General features: G+C 41.2%; 1 protein-coding gene across 3 annotated transcripts in view; it reads right to left on the reverse strand.

Annotated features, from left to right (window-relative positions):
• Window positions 1-23,619, reverse strand: part of RAI14 (retinoic acid induced 14) — an 84,953-nt gene extending 61,334 nt beyond the window's left edge. For all 3 annotated transcript variants that reach the window (XM_031507438.2, XM_077790125.1, XM_031507437.2), the window contains exons 1-2: window positions 23,492-23,619; window positions 13,066-13,157 (exon numbers count right to left, since the gene is read on the reverse strand). In XM_031507438.2, the coding sequence (XP_031363298.2) occupies window positions 13,066-13,101 (36 nt within the window). In that variant the 5' untranslated portion in view covers window positions 13,102-13,157; window positions 23,492-23,619. The remainder of the gene's footprint in view (window positions 1-13,065; window positions 13,158-23,491) is intronic.
• Between the last annotated feature and the right edge of the window lie 1,719 nt (window positions 23,620-25,338).

Genomic DNA, 25,338 nt, shown 5'->3' on the forward strand with positions numbered 1-25,338 from the left:
TTTGTCATACTTTAGACATCCCGAATTGATATCCAAGTTTGAAAGAGCCCAGGATAATGCTTAATGTGACTATTTAAAGGACATTTTAAGATCAGAAGTAGGTTAGTTTTGAAATAGTTTTTATACTTAATCTGCATGTGTTTGAAATGACTACTGAAGAGACAAGAATATAAAAAATCCACATCATACACACTCTGTGAAATAATTTAGAACATTTCTAGTCTAGCCTTGCATGTTCATTGTGGCAGCATTCTGGTAAACATTGTGAATGTTTTCAAGATTTGCCCTACTAGCCAACCACCAAGTGCACCCATAGAATCAGACAGGTCAAGTACGGAAAGATCTCTGAGCTTTTAGACCAGAAAACATGTTAGGAGAGCCTTCACTGCTTTTGTTCAAAGCCTCAGAAAGCAGTGACTTGCTTTAGAGCAAGTAACGTTCCCCACAGAGGAAAGGACTTACCTCACTGGTGAATAGCAGGAAACACAAGTTCATGCTGTGTACAGATCACTGCATCTCCACAAAACAAGCTACATACCCCTCAGCTCTTTGAAATATCTACTTCCAAAATTTCTTTTCAATAAGGTGTTCCTTTGTGTTACTTAACTGGGTATTCTAGGTGACAAGCAAAACCAGCAAAGAGACAAATGGTCTTTAAATATTTCAGTTAGTGTATAATACAGAAACACTTAAATCTGGATTTGGGTTTTTGATAGTTTTTTTGTTTGGTTGGTTGGTTTGGGTTTTAGGTTTTTGGCCATGGGGGGTTAATAGTTTGTAAGAGCATGGATTTGGCAGTTTCTTTCAAATTTTTATACTTAGACTTGAAGAAAAAAATACCATAAAAACAATGGCTGCTTTGAAGAAAACCTATCTAGAAACAGAAGAATAGGAATTCAAGAAATAAAGTCAATAAATGGGGATAGTACTGCATAAATTCATATACAAATTCCTACGGACAGTGGTAATAATTGGAAATTGTGATGAATATTCTTTTCACATTAACAGTGTGAATAAGATAGCTCACCTACCACTTTTAACAGATCAGAAATGCACACAGCAAGATCTCTGTTTCACCACACTTGCTCTGTTTATAGTTGTATTTAGAATCCAGACAGTTCTCTTCTTTAAAATGCAGGCAAAGGAACTTGAGTGATGTAACTTAAGAACACACTGAAACCTGCCCCTATGCTCAACTCAGAAATGCTCACAGCAGCTGAAGCATGCAATGTAAAATAAAGCTGCTAAGAAAAAACAAGGGAATTGGTTTGGGAATGGGGGCTTGGCATTCCTTTAAACCATTTCCTGTTCACCCTTGTGAGTGTGGAGTGTAATATAACCCTAAAAAAATATATCTGACCTCACTCCTCTCAGCTGCATTAAAAAGTTTTAAAAGCAATTTAAAATATCAGATTGCACATTAATAAACAACAGAAAAGAATGAGGTTATACATATTATTGCCTTCATCTACCACTAAGACAAGTTGGGGGAGTTTTTCTTGTTTTTGTTTTGTTTTTTTAATTTAATGAGAACTTTTGATTTTCCCTGGGAGACAAGGTCCACAGACTAGGGCACTTCCTGTCTGCAGCAGTGCCATGTGCTTATGCAGACATGAGTCTTATGACAAACAACTGATTTATTGCAAAAATGGGGTCATTACAATCATGGCATACAGCAAGATCACATTCTTTCCTCCTTGTTCTTCTTAATCACTATGGATTACTCAAACATACTTGAAAAGAAGATGCATTTCATCTGTGTGTGAAAACTGACAATTCATCCAAAATCACACACACACACAGTGAAAGTAAGAGGGGACATGTTCTAGGTTGGAGTATGATCATGCATTGCCACAACCTGAGATTAATTCTACAACTGAACTACTAAAATGTAAAAGATGTGATCCTACAAAGTCCTCAGCACCTTGTCACCATAAACATAAGTCTCAACTTCTCAGAAAAGATCATGAAAGGAGACTACCATAAGGGACATTAACAGCTTCTATATTTAAAGTCACCCCTCTGAATCTTACTGATGGAACCCTCATGCAGTCCTATTACACAAATTTGGGATAAGCTCAAATGCCCTGCAAAGCAGGTCTGATCTCCAGCAGTGTGCAACACTAAATACCAACAGATATTAAACAGAGATACAGAGTTTGATTTTTCTTGGTCACTATAGCCAGCTGACATACCAAGTCCCTGCATAAGAAGCCAGATAATAAGCCCCTGCATAAGGCTACAAAAAATCGTGTTGAAAGATGAGGAGTTGAGACTTTTTTCCAATCTCCTGAGCTTTGCTTCTTTTACTGCACTGCATTGGCAGTTCTCATGGTTTTCAGCTATCATCAACTATAAATTCCAATGACAAGATTTAAAATGTCCATTTCCCCCACCCCCATGAGATTATACTAAGTTTGTTTACATCCACCTTCAGTACATGTACCATGTACAAGGTTGTTTTTCTTATGTCAAAGGATGTAATTTTCTAATTGTGTTTGCCTTATGTACAGAGCTGAAACAATCCTACTTTCATAAAACTGAAGATACTGAGCACTGCCAAAGTAATTTACAGGCTAGTGGAGGGTGGGAGTAAGGGAACCAAACATCAGAAAAACTATTAGTGTTTAAAACAGAAACATAAATTTACAAAAACTAAAATTCTGTCCCAGCTAGTTATTAAACCTATGGGAGTTACCCAGGAGACAGGAGAGGAAAATGAGTGGAAGAATTGCTACTGCCAGAGAGCAGGAAGACATTTGTTGTTAAGTAATATTTATGCACAATTTCTAGATAGCAGGCTTTTTTCTGTTAGTTTATAGGTAGATACAATCACAGCCACCACTGCAGCAAACAGGTAACTTAGCATTTCAAGAATAAATCATAAAGTGACTTGATCTTCGCCTAAAAGTATCATGATACTTTGGGCTTGGAAGTGGGAGGAAGCAGATTATAAATTTAAATTCCAAGTATGGAGACTCCCTTGTATGGAGTTCCAGGGCATAATAATTACATTCTTATGCGAGCAGAAGAAACACACCGATAATGACAAGTACATTTCAGCTAGGAGTTAATTTGCTAAACTCGCCCTCCTGGTCTCTAAAGAACACTTACTTCATGTTCTTCCATTTTGCATCAGAAATTCTCAAACTGGACTGTGTGCCCTCCCTTCAACACTGCACAGCTAAATGACACAGATACTGTGTATTTTACAGGGTGAAATAGCAGCCATAGTTGCTCATTTACCCAAACCATGCAAAGACACAGTGAACAAGAAGAGTCTGGACACAAGCTTCTATGGCCAGAGGAGTGCCTTTCGCTCCCCTGGCTAGCCTAAATTAAAAGAAGAAAATAATAATAAAATAATAAATAAACTTACCACCTCATGTGTAATGACTGAGCAAGCATCACACATAAAAATGAGAAAAAACCATAACATATATTATTCCAAAATCCCAAGCAATTTCACAGAAACCAGTGGCCACCCTTCAACAGGAGAAACTCACCTATAGCCATTTTTCCCACACACTGCTCATGTCTGTCCCACCCCATTCACTATATCACAGTTTAGAAAACAATATAGATTAACATAAATTACATTTTTTTTTCCTTAAATGACCCTCTGAGCAAAGCAAAATTACTCACAAACATAAAAAAACCAACAGCCTACATCTGACCTCATGCATCTTACCATCATCTGAGTAAATGGAGATATTTGCAGTGCATCACCGCTGGAAACTTTCAATACCTTTTGGCTGTGACACTAATCTGAGCTAATGTTCCTCACAAACACATGGAAACACAACCTTCCTCTTGAGTGCACAACATGGTAAATAACCAGCACAGCAATCCAGCTGAAGCGAGACCTGGCTTGCACACAAGGAACCTACACTACAAGAAACAAAACCAAAACACACTGAGCAACTCCAAGTTTACAAGCAAACAACATATGCATTAAGAAGTGGTATTCACTACTGGAAAAAAAACTGCTGCCCAACACAAAGCCTAGGGCAGCTTCTTGCTGTGCAGCACTTCACATGCACAGCCTTATTTGCAATACCAGGGCTGCAGGGATGCACACCTGCTGCCTGCTGCATTTATCATACTAACACAGGACTGACAAAAAGCTTTGAGACAAATCCAGCAAAATTAGACAGCAACAGGCTGTTTGTACCAAGTGGGACAGGAATACAACTGGTCAAAATGAAATCCACAAGAATCCCATCCTTAAGTATTTTGTTACTGTGCCAGTAACACACTCCAAGACAGTTTGAACTTACAGTCTTTCTCAAAACTGTAAGGCATGGTATAAGTATACCATGGTGTAAGTGAAGGAATTAAAGAAAAGGGTCCTGCTTCTTGCCCTAATAAGCACACAGAAATAATCAATAATGTGTCATCAACATATGGTCTCTTCCAAAGTCCTGTCTCTGTCTGGTGGATAAAGAATTGGCTAGATGGCCACATACAGAAAGCAGTCATCAATGTTTCTATGTTCAGATGGGGATCAGTGATGAGTGGTGTCCCTCAGAGGTCTGTGATGGGACCAATACTGCTCAGTGTCTGCATTTGTGACACAGCCAGTGTCATCCAGTGCACACTCAGCAAATTTACAGATGAAACATGCCAAACCATGTTTGACTGATACCATCCAGAGGGACCCAGACAAGTTCAAGAAGCAGGTCTGTGGGAACATCATGAGGTTTAACAAGGCCAAGTGCTGGTGCTGCACCCGGGCTGGAACAACCCCTGGCACCAGCGCAGGCTGGGCATGAACAGACCCAGAGCAGCCCTGCCCAGAAGGGCTTGGGGGTGCTGTGGGTGAGAGGCTGCACATGGCCCGGCCATGGCACTCACAGCCCAGAGAGCCAAACGTGTCCTGGGCTGCATCCAGAGCCCCGTGGGCAGCAGGGGAGGGAGGGGATTCTGCCCCTCTGCTCTGCTCTGCTGAGACCCACCTGGAGCACTGCATCCAGCCTGGGCTCCCAGCATGGGAGGGACAGCGACCCAATGGAGATCAAGGGACTGGAGCACCTTTATTTTGAGGACAAGTTGAGAGAGATGGGGTTGTTGAGCCTGGAGAAGAGAAGGCACCAGAATAGTTTACTGTGGCCTTTTCCTACTTTAAGTCAGCTAGTAAAGAACAATGGAGAGGGACTTCTTTTCCACACCTGTGGCAATAAGATGAAAGATAATGGTTTTAAACTCAAAGAGGGTGGACTGAAACTAGATGTAGTGGGTCACCATTGCTTCTGTCAAACAGAATCACATCATGCCCTAAGCAATCATCCCCTAAAGAAAAAAAAAAGCTGGAGGAAGAGTGACCTCAACCTCCTCTAGACCCCCAAAAGAAGCCACTGTTGGATAACCTGACAATCTCAGTATCTTCAATATCCAAGGGTATTTCAATGCTACATTGAGGGGAAATCCATCCCTCACTGGAGCCCACCACATTTGTCCATGGAGCCAGCATTCTGTTTTTCATTCTTGATTCAAAGCTCTTTCAAGCAGACTCAAGTCTTTCTTCTGACTTCAAAGTGCCCTGTTTCAGGTTCTGGATAACCAGACGGGCTACCCAAGTTGGCAAGATTCCTAAGAAGTTTCCACCACACACAGCAAAGAAGCAAAGATGAAAGAGGAGAGGTATGTACCCATGAACTGAGCCACATAGGTATGAAAGGTGCATATATACGCATTGGCAACCACATCATTTGCAAAGTTATTAAAATACCTTTGCTTCTATCATTGCAATCAAGTCAGTGCAAGTGTTCTGGACAGTTAGCTGTGCATTTCATCTGAGACACACATATGCAGCCTATCTGGGGAATGAGAGTCCTCAGAAAGCTATGCAGGAGTAAATTTAGCCAGTTTCAGATTATGTTTTGCTAATTATACTATGCCACCTCTCAAAAGCCAAGTAGTAGAAAGGAGTACTAGTGCCATGTGGAAAAAGAGTACTACATAAATAGCATTCTATTTCAAAATACTTCAAGGTAAATATGGAGTCCACATAGCAACCTAAATACTAGAAGAGATAGTACCTGCAGTAACAATAAATGTGGATATAAACTGTGAGTCCAAGAAATTAAGACATCTTGAAGCTGTAGTTAAAAGACATTCCACTGTGATGGCTTTTGCCAGCTCAGTGTTAACAATACTTATAAAAGCTTAAGGCTGCAGCTTTGTCTAGATCATTTACGTCTTGAAGTAGGCAAAATAGCTCACTAAACAGGTTTTCAGATGTCAGAACAACTTCCCATTTCCAGGGAAGATTGGCCACTGACACAGTGACTCTATGCTTTAGCTTCACAGATATTCAGAGCACATATGAGATGTATCTTCAGCGCACCTCAAATGTGACAACGTGCAAGAAAGCAAAAAATGGCTTGACATGTCCCCAGTGCTGGCTATTTTCCTGGACTACACACAATCAGAACAGTTTCTAGAAGAATAGCACTAGAATGAATTTCTGGAATAAGGTATTTAATACACCTCTTTCATTCTGACTCACTCCTTATCATTTGTTGTCTTCTTGTATCATTCAGAGTCTATCAAAATATAAGCATAGATTGAAAAGGCTCAAATCTCCACTAAAATAAATTGTATGGGCGTTATATTCACTAGATAATATTATACCAGATATTTACAGCAAACTGTCCTTACTAACTTACTAACCTTCAAACACAAAGAGTGGGCCAATCCTTAAAATCCTCTCCTTCACATGAGTTTTAACAGACAACTTCATATCAGATCAGGCACAAGCAGTGCCAAAAAGGAAGAAGGGATATAGTGTACCAGAGTAAGAACACACAGACTGCTCATTTATAATTTTAAAATTTATTTTACTTTACATTTAAATTTTACTAAAGATAAACAAATAAATGAAAAAATTACAAGTGCTTTTTTTCTAATTCTTCCAAAGTTGGAAGGCCTCTGAACTGTTGTGCTCACTTTAAAGGGACAGAAAAGAAATGTTTCCACACAAAAAGATTCCTTTCTTGTTACCAATAGATTAAAAAATACTAGTTTTCTCCAGTTTGTATATGCCAATTTGCCTTTCTTCTTCCTACTCACTTCCATTTCATAACTCTATTTAAGGAAATAACAATGTGTTTATTCAAAGTAAGCTAATTCCAGCCCAGGTTTGTCTACTGTAATTCCAAACACCACAGCACAGTTCTCATTTAACCAATTGCCTCTCCTTTCTGTCTCAAACGTTTGGAGATGCTGCAGGTGGTTTACAGAATATCTGCAAGTTATTTAGCCTTAAACACTTCTCATACTTTCTCATCCAGAGACAGATGTTCAACAGGCAACCCATAGCTACTTCTTCAGGCCAGTTACTTCTCCCAGAACAGTTACCAAAATAGTAACTCTGACCCTTCAACTGTCCCTTTCTTCTCTCTTTCAGACCTTCTTACTTCCCTTCTGTTTTCCCACACCCTTATTTGTCAGTCTTCATTTGTCTTCTCCACTACATTTTCTTCTGACCATTAAAAGAGATGTTACCTAACTTTTGGGCTGATATTGGCCCCCTCACAGAGGGCTCCTGCACACCAGAATTACAGTTCACCTGAATAAAATAATTTTATATGTACTCTGAGGACATTCCTATTGTGAATAATATAGAAAATACACTACCTGATGGCAAGAGTTTCACCCTGAACTGACTGGAACCAGCAGCAGGTCTCTAATATACTCAATAGATGTTTAATTTCTTTCCTGGACAAAGAAGAGCAAGCTGAGTAGAGCAGAGAGTATGCTTATAACTGGAGGCATGAAGCCAAATAGAAAAACATGGGATGGAAGGTAAAGCTGTTGACTCCTAACAGAGGGAGGGAGAATCAGAAACCACAGCACCTGTTTCAAGAAGGAAAGAAGGTTCAATTTTCCATTCAATAAAAACTGGTTGAGAACTGGCAATCAGTGTGCTCCAGAGATCAACCCTCCATCACACACTGTATTGTGGAATCAAAGATTACTACTAAAGAACACAGTAAACTGAGCAAAATCTACAGTCATAATGATGTGTTTCAGCCTGATTCAATCCAACACACAATAAAAGCAGGATAAAATAAAAGCAAGCTTCAGTACTTTAACTAATTGTGTACAATGGTCAAACAACACTGCCATTTCACTTTTTTTGCCAGAGAGAAATTGGTATGTGGTTTTTTTTGTCACAATTACCCTGAAAGAAAGTATTTACATACAGAGCAGATACTGCAAATTTGAATCCCATGCTCCTTTTTAGGTTAATTTTAGCTTTCAGTGGACAGAGCAATTTAATGGCTGTTTTCAGGAGATCTTGCTTTATTACTTTTCAAGTTGCCCCACCCAAGTTTTGTTTTCCCACACATTCAGCCCAGAACACACAAGAACACAGATTTTAATTGACTGTATCCCAGCAATCTTTCCATTCCAAACCCACGAGTAGGTTAGCTTTTTATACTTTAAAAACTGCTAAATGTAAACTCACTACTTCAAACATTTGGCATTAAAAAGAAATGCCAAGCCTAAAGTAGCATAGTTTCTAGACTGAGATTTTACACTACCACATACCTAACTGCATCATCATTTTGAGATTTATGGAACAGTGATTACAGCAAAGGCCAAAAGCCAGAAATTTTCACTAGAACTGCAAACTTCTCAACACCCATGTAATAGTACAACAAACAGGCATTTCCAAAAATACCAGAAGTTAAAGCTGGTAAGTAGCACTGGGGAATCCCAGCCTGTCTTGGCTCTGCTTCTGTTATTAGGTACCTTTTTTAGTGAACTGCACAGTCAATTTTCAATTTTAAAAGATGCTCTACTATTTTAATTATTCAGTATTGAAGGTATTTGGAAACTTGTCCCAATTCTAATCTTCCTGTCCATTCAACAAGATAACAATTAGAAGAAAACTTGTCTCTGTCAAATTGTAGTATGTGTTTTTCAGATGATCTTCAGTACTTACAGAAAAGGGTCCTAAAGCTTTTCAGTTTTTGCCTATAGGCTTAAGACAGTGAAAACAATCCAAATCAGAGCCTTCACACAATATGCCTTTTCTAGAGTAACCAACATGGTTAAAAGCCAATCTACCTGAACAAGCCACTTACACACTTACATCATCCTAGTATCAAAGAGCTAGATACTTAAATATCTGTAGGTGCCTGAAAATGTTGACAAGCACTTTGTCTTATTTAAGAAACAGACAAAACATGTTTAGATAGGCTTAATCTTCACACTTTGAAAATCCACTTTACCACTGTTTAAGATTCTAGATGCTTTTGAAGTCAGGCCACAAACTGACTAGTTACTACAGAAAACACTACAATCTCAAATATTAGATGCATAATTAGACATCAGTAGGTATATTTTTAATAGCAATTTTTCAAAATCTGCTTTTCTAAGCAGAAACTATGAAGAACTTCTGTCTTACTGGGCAGAAACATCCATTCTCCATTGTGTGAGACAAATTCAGCTCTGGAGTGATAGTTCCTGGTATTACTGTAGCAACTTTATCAAGCGTTACATGTCACAGCCTCTAGCAATAATTAAAATAGCCATTCTTTTAGGTGGTCAGCTTTTTTGTGTTTAATGTTAGGTTTTGAGTTTTATAATGAGAAGCAAGAGATGAGGAGAGTAGAGAAAATACAGCTGCTCAGACAGAAGAGACTTGCTGCTTTGTCAAGACATGATGACATGATTGTGGTTTCTGTTGTCTACACATTCTTTAAGTGTGCACATCCACTGCTTAGCTTCCAGTCTTGGCATTTGCTCCCACCCAGGCACCCTGTTCACCGATTCCCAGTCTACAAGCATCCTCCTGTGACTACACATCATGCTTTGACAATTGTCATTTGTGACAGAGCGATAAATCTCATTCCTTCTCTCCAAATACACATGTTCACATGGCAACAGTCACCCTCAGGAAGGATTTCACAGTGATTAAGTGTGTCAAGGACAAAGGATTCTCCACTTAATGGGGCTGGCTTCACACACAGTAAATCAGGTGAAATACAGGGATACAGCAAAAGCATGAAGTGAGGAGTCTCTCTTCATCTAGGAGTCATACTCCTGTCTCTCAGCTGTGGACTATATCAATCCTACTAAATATTTAAATTAGCAGCCTTATTTACTTGTGTATTCCTACAACTCCTTTGCTGGCAATGCCCACCCTTGTGCTCTTTACGCCAGTATTCTCAGGGTATGGTCTGACAATGGAGCAAGCAACAACTGGAGAAAGGGATGTCCTGCTGTTCCTCCTAATTCCACCATTCCTCCCAAGGCTAACCCTGCAGTAACACAGAACAGAGAGTTACCCATCTGACATTCACCCCACGAAATATTTTTCCATCACTTCATGTCCTTGACCTGGCTCACTGCAGGGTCAGATACCCTCAAAATGAGAAGAGCAGATGTGGAAAAAGAGGGAGCAGTGCCATTTCTTTCACAAGCATCAAGACTGCCATCATCTGAGCACCAAAGCAATGCCTTCTGGCAGGGACACCAAGAAATATACTTGAATATCTGCTGTTACACTCATTTTTAATTCAGCACTGCAGGAAAGCCTAGAGAGCTTCAATACATCAGTGAAATTTCCTTTGTAGTCTTCATTCTGGTACAGAGTTCTATGTTATTGGCCCTACTGCTGGAGAAGTGTTTGTAATTCCTGTTTCTCATGCACATCTTAAAGACTTACCTCCTACTCAACCCACTCTTTATTTTTTAATGCTAACAATGAGATTACAGACAAAGGTAATCTCTTCCTTACCCTAAAACATCTTCAGTTCTAAAATACAATACATTAAAGATTTCTTGTAGAGAGCAATGAGAAAAATACTCAGTTCACCCCTTCTGACTTTACCCTCATCCCCAATCCAAGAGCAGTTACCGCATCTTATAAACTGAGACCAAATACAACAAATTAATTCCTATTAAAAAGATATCCTTTTTCTCCCCCTCAAAAACTGTAACTAAGAGCAGCTTCTGGAAACTGAAAAAAAATTTCCTTGCCTATCTTGCACAAAATATAGGACAGCTCCTGTTGGTTGCTTTGAATTATGCCCTTAAGGCTTGGCTTCAAAACAGAGGAAACCAGACTGTCATGGATTTAGACTGTTGTGCTCTTAGAGATGCATATCTAAATTTTAGGTATCTGAAAAATCCTTTGTGGTCAACCTTGTCTCCAGCCAGTAGACAGCAGTAGCATCAAAACAGCAATTATGTTCAGACTGCTCTTGATTTTGGGGAGAGGCATACACAAGTTTATCAGGGCTAGATAAGTGAGGAATAATTGAACCAGTGCAATTTATAACAGTGGCTGAACTCCTACAGCAAGGTCTGGTTTCATCACACTTGTCACTTAGCCTTTGCTCTAGAGCAGCAGCCCAGCCAAGGAGCATAAAAGTGTGTGTGAAGTCATCCTAACACATGGGCACACCTAACTTTCAAGTGTGTTCATGTATTAGCCAACAGACCACTCTCATTACCCAAGCAGATGCCTATTAAAAGGTTTAGCGGTATGGGTGAACTCAAAATAGTATTGCTGCTGCTCATTGCAACAGGAGCAACAAAGTCTAACCACGGAACTCTAGCAGTTCTAAACTGAAAGGCAAGTTCAGTGAGATGCAACAGCAGAGACTTGTGACATTATTTTTATTTGTTGTGAAGTGGCACAAGACACTGTTCTGCTGGCTGATTCAGTCTGGTGACCAGCAAAATCAAATACTGCTTAAGTAGGGAAAAGGGTTTCCCTCTGCACCCAAAATTAGAATATTTCTGGAGTATTCTAGATACTCTAGAAAGCAAAGGTTAGTTTACATATGTAGCTTGTTTATAGAGGCAGTCTTTTAAGAAATACCTCTTGCTAAACTTAAGGAGCGAAGCATCCACCAGTGCTGCTGCCAGGACACCAATTCAGCAGCTGCAATTGCTAACCAACAGCTCAAAAGACTTTCTGAGCAGTAGCCAGCATATCTGCAGGTGACACCACAACAGTAACTCTACCTTCTTCTGCTACTGATGTGCACTACAGGTTGGCTAAAGACATGTTACTCAATGGTGTGCTGTGAGACTGCCTTTACATCAAAACACCCACTGAGGGCACTGTGAATCTCTACTCCTGAACATCAAAACTTCTTAAAAGGCTCCATTTTCACACCTAAGAATCTTCATCTAGCATGGCTGCCCCAGGACCCCATGCAAATCTGGCAATGACAAACAATACAACACCTCTTTCAAAAGTGCACAAAAAATTAGGAGGAAGAATGAAACATTAAATTATCCACAGATCATGAAGATTTGTTACAAATTCCACACGATATCTGGCAAGTCAATTAAACACAAACTTACCTATTTCACAGACTTCTTATTAGTGACGCAAAAATCTGGTATGAGTAGTAGCAGGAACAGATTAACAGGACTAGATTACAACAGTTTCACTGCTCCAAGGGAAGTATTGCTTACTACACATGTTGAAGTTTGGGCCTCCACCAATATTTCTACAACAAGCAAGATTATGTGCAGCCTAAAGTCTCTCTAAATGCAGGTCTGGAGATTCTTCTGAGAACCTCCACATTTATATCTTCCCACTGCTCAAGCCTCATATCCACCCCTCCTGTCACACTAGAACTGATAAACCACAGCTGCCCTAATTGCTCAGCTGGTTCCTGTATTCTTGCTGACAAAGAAACCCTGCCACAAACTGGGGAGACATTATGTTAAATGCTCAAGCACCACACTGATAAGAATGGTATTAGGTTTAGACAGAAATATGATTGGGTAGAAAAGTTAAGTCCTTATGAGGCTTAAACCTAAACCTGGAATCTAATCTGCAGAAAACTTCTGCAGACCCCACAGATGAGTATGATTCAGCTATGGGGACCAAGGTAGTAAAATACTGTTAATTTGCGTAACAGATAATGGCTCTACAAATAGAAACAGCCTACTCCATACTGTACTCAGCTGTTGTCTTTGTATTTTCTTCTCTGTAATTCATTAACATACAAGCTTATCAAGGTGGGAGTGAAGAACTTGTTTCCAGCATGAAAACCAGCAGTCAAACATAGCAGAAATACTTACGTCACTCTTCCTGAACTTTGCTTTTAAGCTCTTCATGCTGATCACATTCAACCTTCCAAACCTTTGAGGAACTTTTTATTCTTCTTCAATATCTAAACAAAAAAGAAAGAGAGTACGATTCCAATTTGATACCATTCAGTTCACTGGCAGGCAAGTCACAAATTAATTTGCATATCTCTATTACTCTTTGGGGATTTAGCCCTCAAGCTCTAAAAAAGATTAACAGCCACTTAAGGAAAACTTTCTAACTGTTTCTCTAAACTTAGAATTAAACCTAAATCTGACCACTGAACAATAGAAGAAACGTTTACCAAAAACTAATCTGTATATCATGTTGTATTAACTACATCTCCACATAATTAGATCACCAACACATTCATATATGATCAGATTCCTCTGCCCACTGCCTATTTTAATATTATCACCAGGAGAGCCATTTGTAAAAATGGATTATGCAAAATCATAATTAAGCATGCAGTCATTCATTAAAACTCCACCATCCTACCACCATGGGTCTGCACTGGGTAGCAGAAGTACCACCATTATTCTGTGCACAAGTAAAACCACTAACCAAACTTTAAATTGCACTTCAACCTTGCAGGACACGTTACTAGGACAGCTCAACACAACACAGTAGGCAGAATCGCCTGAGCAGGACAGAGGTTATTGCTGGAACAATTGTTTTGGATTCTTCCCCATAAGGAGGGAACTGCATGTGGGTTTTTAAGAGCCATAGCTGCTTGAAACTTGGCAGTGCATTATCACAGTTGTGTTCCCCCTTCCTCCCTTCCACATGAAGGAAAGCAGCAGTTGAACAAATATAAAACTAACCTAACAGACAAGCTGCAAACTCTCACAGAGGAAGGTGGGTATCTACAGCAAAGTTTCCTACAGAAAGCTTCAATGATACCACACATTGCCAATCCAACATAATGGTGAAAGCACATTAAAGTAGCATGGCAATGTGCTTTTTCCTAGAGCACAGCAGGAGAGAGCAACACCTGGACTGGCAAATGCACCTAGATAAAAATGTTCCACATTTCTAGTTTTACAGTATGCTTACTAAAATAGTTAGTTGCTTTCATCTACAAGTTTTAGCTGCTATACAAATTCTTTCTGAAGGAGCAGTTTAAAGTTAAGGATGTTCAGCTGTATAAACTTCCTCTCTCCACCCTAGAAAAAAAAGTAAAAGTTGTACAAGTCTAGTCAGATAAATAAATAACTGAAATAGGGACTGAAGCATAAATTCAAATAGGTCATGCAGGGTCACTATGTTTCACATCACTCTTCTGAAACAGTAGATTACAGTTTGATAACCAAAGTGAGATTCATCTATTTCATAAAAGTACATCTCATTATTAAAGGCAAGTAGCTATGTTGTACATGATGAATCTACCATGAGTTTTAAAAATCCAACTACACAGCACATTGTTAGAATATATATATATGCATATGAATGCTTCCACAAAATACAGCCCTAACTACCATTCAGGAATAGCAATCAGTGCTAAGTAAACATGTTATTTAATTCAACCCCATATTTATCTGACAGCGATTTAAGACAAACTCTAAACTCAAGTACATTTCTTTAAAAAACAAACAAAAAATCACGTACACTAAATACACACAAACACATTTCCTACAGGCTACACCTCTCCAGTAGGTAGCAGTAGGTAATCTGGATGGGGTAATTCTGCAAATTGTTAAAAAATCATTAAATTGAATTAAATTACTCTAATTAACCAGTCATTTTCAAGTCATGTCAGATCCCTGACTGTATCCAGGTATATGAACAAAGGGTTTCATTCAAAATTCCTGCATTTAATCACAAGGAGAATGGGTTTGTGGAAGTTGATTTAATTCTTTAGCAGGCAAAAAGAAAAAAGGAAAATAGATTTTGCAGAACCTTTTCACTCCCTGACCTAGATGAAAATTTCTCAGCTTTTTCCTGGGTAGAATGTAGTGTTTGTAAAATAGTAAAAAAAAAATTAAAAAAAATAATGGAACAATCAAAAATAAGGAATTATTTCAGATTGCTTTGAGAGAAGCATACCACTTGTTTTCTGGTACACCTACCCAAACTTCCAAGAAAGTTTTTAAATTACAGCTGTCATAATCTGCACTGGAAAGGAGCCTGAACTTCAGCAAGACGCCAGTAATCTTCTAAATTATCCTCTAGTAACATCTAGGATGATGAGAACTGCAAATACTAGGGTACAGACAAGACAAATTCCATTACTCACCTGGCTTTCTTTACATACCACACCAGCAAAAAAAAAAACCCAAATCAAACCAAACCAAACCATTCCCAAGTTTTATGAAAAAAACCCAAAAATGTAAAGCAACATTAAAGATGTGAAACATTATACAATATCCCTCAAACCCCAAAACTTTACAGGACTTTGTATTTTATAACTTAAATATACTTTGACTAAAAAAAGTAAACTGTTTAATTGGACTGGTTAATGAAATATAAATAAATCCCATGCACAGGGAATTGAAAACAAGAAATCTTTCCTCACATACAGATTGCCAAAGAATTGTCTGCTGTATGCTGTCTTTCCCCGTCCTACTCCCTCAGCATTTTTGGCTCCTGTGGACAAAAGATTTATTATATAGCTCTCAAGGAAGACAAAGTACTCAACTACAAGGTTGTGGGAGAGATGAAAACTCCTTGTAGGTACAAGGAGCAGCTGAAAAGCTGGACCCTCTTCTCTGAGGAACCTGCAGCAGAGTCTAATTAACAAGTTTTGCAAGCACTCCTAATACATCACTCTCATTCTTGTGAGAAAAGAAAAAGCACATTTTATACACTGAACGTGAAACTCAAATCCTCAGCATAATTAAAAAAGCATGCTCAAAGCATACAAAACCAGCATTCCCAAGCTTAGTCTGTTTTTCACATCTGTATTTTTTCCATACAATGTAGCTAAACACAAACATTAAGATTACAGTTTGTGCATCATAATGCCCTAATCCTTCAACTGTAGAGATAAAAATGCATGAAGTGGTGAGGGCTGCCTTTTCTTGTCACTGTTTAATGGAGGAACTCCCCTCTCAAAGAGTGCAATTATTGGAATTGATGCAAAAAGAGGTCAGCATCTTGATTTGGTGGAGCTTTATTACAACTGTTCATTTGCCAGAGGGGGGAAAAAGGAAGTGCCATTAAAATTACTCGCCTGTTTTACAAGATAGGAAGTGACTACTAGAAATTCACCAGGGAGCATCAAGACGCTTCAAAACAATATTCTGCAATGAATAACAGGTATTTACAAGAAGCAATCTCTACTAATAGTGGCATTTCTCTGCTTTCAGAACTAATGTGGTAATAAATACTGAGTGCTGTCATTTCATAGCAGCAGCAAGTTAGCAGCAGATAAGTGCTTAACTCCAGGGATTCTCAACAGCTAATGCTGATCACGTGCTTTTAACCATTAGTTCCAAAATTAAATAACCAGTCCTCTATCTCATCTTCCTTTAGCTTAATGTCAAGAAACAGCCCTGAGGAATACAAGCCACAGAAAACATCTTTAGGTAGGTGGCAAACCTATCTAGCTAGAACAAGAGACATTGAAGCGGTGGTAATCTTTGGCCTCAATAATTTCATTGCACCTGTGTTTTAATACACAATACAATCTTCACGTTTAAATGTAGGAAACAGATTAGGATAATCTTCCCCACTGAATTATAGTGAGATCTGTGCAAACCACAGTAAACAACAATAGTGACATTTTTTCCCCTTTCATTAAATTGCATTCAAATCAGAGAAAGGCCTTTCAAACAATGTACAATTAACTCCTTCAGGGGGCTAAAATCTAGTGATGCAACAATGAAAAGACTTGATTTCCCTAAGCAAAACTGGAAGTTTACTGTAAAACCTTATATTATGCACAGTGTTCATGCTAATGAGTCACTCCTCACTCATAAGTGCTGAATTCAATTAATTTAGGTGTCAAAAATCTTGTGTCTCTTTCAGAACACCCTGAGAAGCCTCCATCTCACACAGAGCTCTTCCACAGCAAAGCATGACTAACGTTTCAGCTAACTTCCCCTTCCCCTCCCAAAAACACTCCAAAAAAACTTTTTCAACCCTGAAAGGTTACAGGAAAGATTTACAGACTAGGCAAGATCTGGCAACACACATGGAGGTGTGCAGGAAATGAAAAAAGATTCTAGAGTGTGGAAGAGTACTCCTGCTGCTATACATTTACGACCCCCTTTTTTGTGACTTCATCTACTCTCACAGGGAAAATAAGAGGCCCCAGAAGCATCCTCCCCTAAAGCACAACATCATTTACCCTCAGGATGATCATTTTTAAAATCACAAGCCCAGCTCTGACCCAGAAGCACAGCCTAGCAGCAGCCAGCACTGCAAAGCAGCCAGAGGTATCAACACTAATGCATCCCTTCTGCTGATCACCTTCAGTATCCAACTTCACAAATGCTTCACATCCCTGAGCTTCCCTGACCTACCCTCCAAGACCAAGAATGTGCTCCAACCTAAGCTGCTCTTTAACATGGCTAAAGTCACAGTACCACCTGGAGGCATGAGCCATTGCTCAGCCTCTTTGGCTGCTCCCACATGAACTCAGCAAGCCCACTCTGTCCTAAAAAACAATAATCCACCCAACACCCTCCCCTGACTACTTTCTATTTTCATCCAACTGAGCATATTCTTCCATTTCTCAGGCCAAAGCATGTATGATGTGACCAAAAGCTACAGGAATATTTCCTCACTCTTTATCAGCACAACTCAGTTTTTCCATCTTGAGTAACCCACCCTCCTATCATAGAAAAAGTCAAATGGAACAGAATTTTATAAACTCTGTGTTACCTTTAAAGACAAATAATTCTTGGCTTGGTTAATCTACTATTACTTACTAATGAAAACACACTGAAAAATACACTGAGAAGCCCAAGCACTACACAAGAGTAGGAGTGATTTACACACAGTTAATCCCACTCTAAACAGAATCCAACATCAGAGATAGCAAGGGCCTTGGGTAACCTAGTACATTCCCTCTATCTGCTCACAAATCACTGGCAAGGATGTGCTGAACTGTACAAATTTAAGCATCTGAGCCCAGAAGTTAGAGCGACATAGATGATGCAACACTAACAAATCTACAGCTATTGCTTCTCTCTCCAGGACACTTTGTATCAACTCTTTACTCTTACACTTACTTCTTTTGATAGTCAGAATTTGCAAATATTGAATTATCTTTTAATGGATTCAGCTGAAGCAGTACTGGCCTCTGAGGATGTCATACATACAATATAAACCCAGGCAAGATGGTCAGTCTGAGGATTCATCCAGTTTGTTTAAACAGTGTATTCAAATGCAGCTCTAGGCAGCCAGAAGAAAGCTAGCACCAACAAGACCTTTCACACAATGAACAGGAGCAGGTTAGAGAAAAATCAAAATGTGACATTGCTCTGATTTGCTTACTTGGCATATTAGACAGGACTCTGGGCAAAATTCTAACTCAAATTAAGTCCAGGTAAATTTATCGTTCACTCCTTACAAACAATTTTATTCCAGTCCCATTCCTGTTCTTTTGTCTGGAAGCATCTATCAACACACACCCAGGCACAACAAAAGAGACAACTTTTTTCATGAACTGGGACACACTGATGCTCCTTCTCTGCCTTCAATTTTCCTGTCTCTATAACAAAAACATACACACACCCTTGCACGGCCCTTAATTTTGAGACCATCTTCTTTAGTGTGATTATACACAAGATATGGTGCAGTCCTGAAGACTTTTCTACATTCAATATTCAGCTCAACTGGATGAGATTGGAAATAAAGAATCTAGCAATAGAGAAAAATGCCTTATGGTCCCACTTCTGAAATGTCACTTCTTAAATCAGAAACGCACATGGATAACAACTGCTAGTATTTGTTTATATTTCCTTCCTAGTATTCTGTTATCAACCATTCAACTTGATGTTCAGAATCATGAAACACAACAAATTGTACAATTGCAACATTAAATCAATTAAGAGATATATCCATGACTTTATGGATTAATATTCTGAAACAGCCTAAGGCAGAGCAGTCACCTACTAGGGGTGAAATTAGAAAGACAGGAATGTCAAAGCAATTTACCTAAGACACTTGACAAACCCCACTCCCATAAACACCTTGGAAGGGTAGATTACTGGAACCTACTTAAATCTAGAAATACCTTCAGAGACTCTCCTGATAACACAGCTCCCCTTCTCAGCTATCCAAGTTCTTGGGTAAACACTTCAGCTGATGAAAACTTGAGCATCTTTTTTAACATTATTCAAAAATGTAGAGTTTCATGTGTTTTCAATAATCAATAAAAAGGACTAAAAATTCAGATCTTTTTTATTCTGGAATGCTATAGACTAGCAGGACATCAGCAAGATTAACACCTACATTTGGTAAATTATATTTGTGGAATGGTATCTATGCTGCCATTCAATGAGATCTGGACAGGCTAGAAAGCTGGGCAGAGAGGAACCTCATAAAGTTAACAAAGGCAAGTGTGGGGTGCTGCAGCTCAGGGACCAGCACAAGTTAGGGGTTAGTCTGCTGAAATCCAGCTCTGTCCAGAAGGACCTGGAGTCCTGGTAGACAAGTTAGACGTGAGCCAAGAAGCCCAATTGTATTTTCGGGTGCTTTGGGAATACTGTGGACAGCACACTTGACAGAGGTTTTTCTGCTCTGCTCTGGTGAAGCCCTATCTGGAGTGCTGCGTCCAACTCCAGGCTCCCTAGCTCAAGAAAGGCTAGGAACTTCTGCAGAGGGTCCAGTGGAGGAATACAGATGGTTAGGGAACTGGAAAATCTCTCTCACAAGGATAGGCTAAGAAAGCTCAGTTTGTCTGGCCTGGAGAAGAGATGAATAAGAGGGGATCTTATCAACGCTTACAAATATTTTAAAGATGTGTGTCAGGAGGAAGGGGTCAGACACTTTTCAGGCACGTCCAGTGACAGGACAAGGGGCAACAAGCATAAACAGAAACACGTGAAATTCCATCTGAGTATGAGGAAGGAAGAACTTCTTTGAGGGTGACAGCACTGGAACAGGCTGTCCAGAGAGGTTGTGGAATCTCCTTTTCTGGAAATATTCAAAACCTTCCCGATCACAATCTTATACAACCTGCTCTAGCTGAACCTGCTTTGGCAGATGGGCCAGATTAGATGATGACCAGAAACTCCTTCAAACTTCAGCCATTCTGTGATCTTAATGATAAGCAAGTGGTTTTTTTCTGATTTTATTCAGGTTTTTGAAATTTATATTCAATAGCACTAGCATTAGGTGCTTATAAATATTAAAGAAGAAGAAGATACAATGTTTAAGGTATTTCTCCCAGCCTTCATAGACTTGCAAATCTTCATATATCTCTTCAAGTTAGCATCCTGATGGTCTCAGGCAAGTAGTTGTCAACAAGGTCCTCAGAAAGTACTCAAGCATCAAAACTCTGAAGAGATATTTCAGGGTATTCCAAAGTGCCTTTGGGAAGTCAGACATCTGCAAGGACTAACAGCAGCTTCCACCTCTCAAAAATTATGAGAAAAGAAATGGAACATGCTCAGCTCCTGGAGTTACAGAGTCACAGGCAGACCAGCATACAAATTCTTCTCAAGTTTTAATGACTGAACAAATTTGGCTTTCTCTTTGCTCTATCAACAGATTCATGTGGGAGGGAAAAAAAATAAGACTCATCTTGTTTTACAGTATTTTCAGTACTGGCAATGGCTTCCAGGCAGAAAACCAAAAGAAGACTGTGACAGCTTTAGAAAATGTACATAAATTAGTACAGCATTCATCTAACATGCAAGTTCTGCCTGAAGAGGAAGGACTTGTCAAGGCCTAAAACTTCCTAGGAAAATGCACTGACCATGAAGTTCTCCCTAAGATGTGACCATCTCAAGTGCAGAACACAGCCCACCACCATCACCTCCAGGTGTTACTGGCCATCTTGTTCAGGACCTCAACACAAGGGAAGGATGCATTCTTTCACTGCTGTGTGCTTCCACTCCTGTAGTGCTTGGCAACTACCTGGACTGTCAGCTAGTCTGAAGTGCTGGTGAGAGCTTCAGTTGCTCCCAGAGTTCAGCAGACTGGCACATCTCTGGCAGCTGGACAGTGACAAGCTCTGCTCTAACTTATTACCAGAATTATACCTGTTTGTATCACTTCCTCTGAACCCTAAAAGCCCATGATCAGATGACTCTAAATAAAAGGAGCAGCCAGGATTGACAACTCTGAAAGGAAACTAAGCTACCTCAAACACAGAGCTATCACCTGCATGCTTCCACAGGCACTTAGGCAGCAGTTCCAAGAAATGCTGGCAAGAGGGGAGGCTTTTCAGATATGCAAAAGGTACACACACAGCAGGAGCCAGCTGCTCAAATCTATAACCCCAGAAGATGCTATGGATTGCTATGCTTCTACCCTGGAACGTTTAATACTCTACTATGTCTGCCATTAGGCAAGGCACTAAAGCTTTGAATTCGTTCTAGTTTCCCTTGGGTTTTTTTCTCTGTATTTATTTCAAGCACTACCCCTGTGCAAAAAGAACTAGACCACGATCAGCTCCCAGAAGGAATGTGATTAGGGTATTGTTCCAGCAGGATTTAGAAATTACCAACATCTTACACAAGAACTAACTTTTATGTTTCTTCAATCACTGCCTCTCCCTCAAAAAAGGCATGAAGTCATCAGAGAGGAGGAGAAGGAAAATTGAACATACAGAAAGAAAAAAAAATGAAGATATGAGGCAAGCAAGTGATGAAATGCTTACATCACTTCACAAGATGAGCAGCCTCCCATCTAGGTCTTCTTCACTTGATGTTATCCATCTATCTCTTGTTTCAGGGAAATAGAGGGGAGGAGGTAGTATTTTATTGCTGTGTTGGCAGAGGCACTTTTGGGAGGGGAAAAGAATAGCAGAGGGCCAATATTTTTAGAGACTGGAACGATGGGTGTCTGCTACTGCACAGTGACTTATTGGCACTGAGCTTGATTTCAAATCAAGGGAACCCTCAGCTCATATGATGCATTGTTCTACTAGAAATGCTCTTTCACTCTGGTTCATACAGCTGTTATGCAATTCTTCTATTAGTAAATAAAATCTCATTGACAGCTTTCCATGAGTGTCCCAAGACAAGAGCCAAGCAGGTATTTACTAAATTCAGTTAGTCCTATTTAATACTGGAGACCAGAAAACATTTCTAACATGTTGTATATGTGATTTTCGGCATTTGATCTATTTTTTATCTATCTTTTTTAGCGACAAAATTAATCTACAACCTGCTGGGTAGAGGAGAAGAAAAAGGCAAAAAGACTTCAGCTTCTACAAAAATAGCAGTAGACTGGAAGTGTTTTATATTGGTGCTGTAGTAAGCACATTCATACTTATTATAGAGGCAAACAGGAGAACTCGGTAGAGATCCTGCAACGCTGTGAAAGCGTACTTTTTACACAAGGGGAAAGTTAAGAATGTCACAACAGCAGACTGCAGAAGGCTTGTGCTGCCAAACGCTGTGCAAGAGGAAGATAAATCTTCCGCGTGCCCTGTGAGAAGTTAGAAGCACAGGTTCCCGATTAAACTCGATGCTGTTCCTAAAGCAGACTACTTAATCTTTTTTAACGGCAGCAGAAAATCTGGATCTTTTAAGCCTGCGCTCCCATTGTAAGGCGCAGCCCCCTGGGCGCCCGCGGGGTACAGGGATCCACGGCCGGCAGTGGGGCGGGGGACCGGCGGAGCCCACAGGACCCTGCCTTCCACGGGCTCCCACCAAACCCCCGGGGGGAGCACCGGGACAGCCGGGGCCACTCCTCTGGTCGGAGCGAGGACGCTGAGGGCCTCCCGGAGAGGACTTCATCTCCATCAGGGTGCCCCGGGACCGGCACTGCCGGGGCTCAGCCGGACGCGCTCTCAGGGCCCCCCGACCCCGGGGCGTCTCGGGCGGCTCCATTCGGGGCCGGGGGACCCGCGGAGCCCCTCTGCGGGCGGGCAGGGGCGCGGGGTAGTGATGGGTGCCATCCCCCAGCCCCGCGGGCAGCTGTCACTGCCCGCCACGCATCTTGAGAAGGACACAAAACAAAACGCAGCAAACGCAACACAAACTATAGACTAAATGAAAATAAACAATCAAGCGGCAGCGACTCACGGGCTGCGTCCCCCCGCTGCGCCCCGCTCTCCTACACCGGGCAAACGGGGTGCTCCGGCAGCGCCCGGCGAAGAGAAGGGAGAAGTTCCCTCCTGTCGCGCCCCTCAGAGGTTTCCCCGCCCGGGCTCCGCCGGGGCAGCGCCCGGAGCCCCCCGCGCCGGCGGCGGCGGCGGGAGCAGGTGGGCGCCGCACACAAAGCCCCATTCACGGCGCCCGCCGCCGCCGCCGAGCGCGCACGGACCCGCGCCCGCCGCCCGCGCCGCGCCCTCACCTCACGGAGCGCCCGCGTCCCGCTACGCCCGCGCTGTGCCGGGAGCCGCGCTCGCACCGAGCGATCCGCGGCGCTGCCGAAGGGCGGAGCGGCGGCGCCGAGCGCCCCGGGACACTCGGGGGCGGGATGGGGCGGGAGGGCGGCGTGACACGGCGGCCACGTGACGGCGGGGGCTGCGGGCGGCGGGGAGGGGGCGCGGCCCCGCCCCCTCGGGAGGGCGGGGGACGCTGGAGAGAGACCGCCCTGCCGGCTCCGGGAGGGCCGGGCATGTGTCTCTGAGGGGTGCGGCGAGCCGCGGAGTCACCGAATACGCCGAGTTCGAACGGCCTCACACGGATGGATCATCGGAGCCCAATTCGTGGTCCTGCACAGGAGAACCCAAGAGTCACGGCATCTCTGTGAGAGCATCGTCCAAGCACTTCTTGAGCTCTGTCAGACTTGGAGCTGTGACCACTGCCCTGGGGAGCCTGTTCCAGTGCCCAACCATTCTCTGGGAAAAAGCCTTTTTCTGACATCCGACCTAAACCTTCCCTGACACAACTTCAGGCCCTTCGCTCAGACCCGGTCACTGTGGCCCCACTGTCACTGTCATTGTCACAGAGTTCAGTTTCTGCTGCTCCTCTGCCCCTCGTGAGGAAGCTGTAACTGCAATGAGATCTTCCCTCACTCTCCCCGAGGCTGAAGGTAGATGCCAGTCCACTGCCATCTTTGGACGCTTTAGGATCTCCTTGGGATAAAGCTGGGGACGAGGGGCAGGGGCCAAACCTATATCAAGTTCTTAACAAAACACAAATGCATCAGCACGTGAGGGAAGTCCTGCATTTTGGTTCTCCCCAAAGTTTCCTTGTATGTCAAATGCCACTTTGTTAGACCTCTAGGATTGCTTGAGGAGAAAGAGAAGTGGGCTATTCCTTGTTCAGAATCCAAATTAATGACTGCTGTAGTGTTTGGCTACATAGGAGCTTAGAGTGGGAATCACAAATGGGTTTCAGAGTAGTATCAAGGTTCTGATTCATTGGATGTGCTCCAGGAATCTGTTTCCCAGGGTAAAACCCTTCTTCTCAAAGTTGAACTCTGGAGCACCCTTTCTAGAGTCTTCTGTCAAGTCAATGGCAAATCACCTTGATATCTCACCAAAAAACATCACCTGCGCAAGATCTTGTACATTTTGTCTATGAGTTAAGCTGCCTACCATCCCACCACAGGAGTCCTACCAGAGCTACTTCACATCATGTCCTGCTAGAGCTGCTTTCCATCTACTCGTCCCACTGACCACAGCTGGGCTCTCTGTGAAATTCTCCTTTAATCTCTGTGATTGCCCTTATCATCTCTGTTCTCAACACTATCCACAGCTCCTGAAGTGGCAAACAGTACAGGGAGGAAATGAGCACTTCAAAACTTTAGGTGATTATTTTAATAGTGGCAAGTATTGTTATTAAACAAATACACTTGATTATCACCAGAAGTATACTTTCCTCTGCTAATCTGCAGCCCGTACCTTGGTCAATTTGTTCTGCATGTATTTTATGTCTGAGAATAGCCATCATTGTGCCAGCACTGTTTCTCTTTAGGTTGTTTTTTTTTTTAATTAAAAAGACACACCCCAAAATGTTAATCTAATATAGTTAATGATAAGAACTTAATTTGCACAAAACCAATAAAAACAGGAAAATCAATCTTTCCCTGCAATGTTAGCTCATCAGATGCAGAACATGTTCCATTTACTATTGCGTTATCTATAATTTCTGTTATTTTTAAGGCCAAATATATATGTAGAGTATTGCTAGAAAGTCCCTTGCCTACTTATAGCAACATCAGTAAATGTCTGTGTAGTCACATGTGACTGA

The sequence above is a fragment of the Lonchura striata genome, chromosome Z (genome assembly GCF_046129695.1).
Source record: "Lonchura striata isolate bLonStr1 chromosome Z, bLonStr1.mat, whole genome shotgun sequence".
Lineage (NCBI taxonomy): Eukaryota > Metazoa > Chordata > Aves > Passeriformes > Estrildidae > Lonchura > Lonchura striata.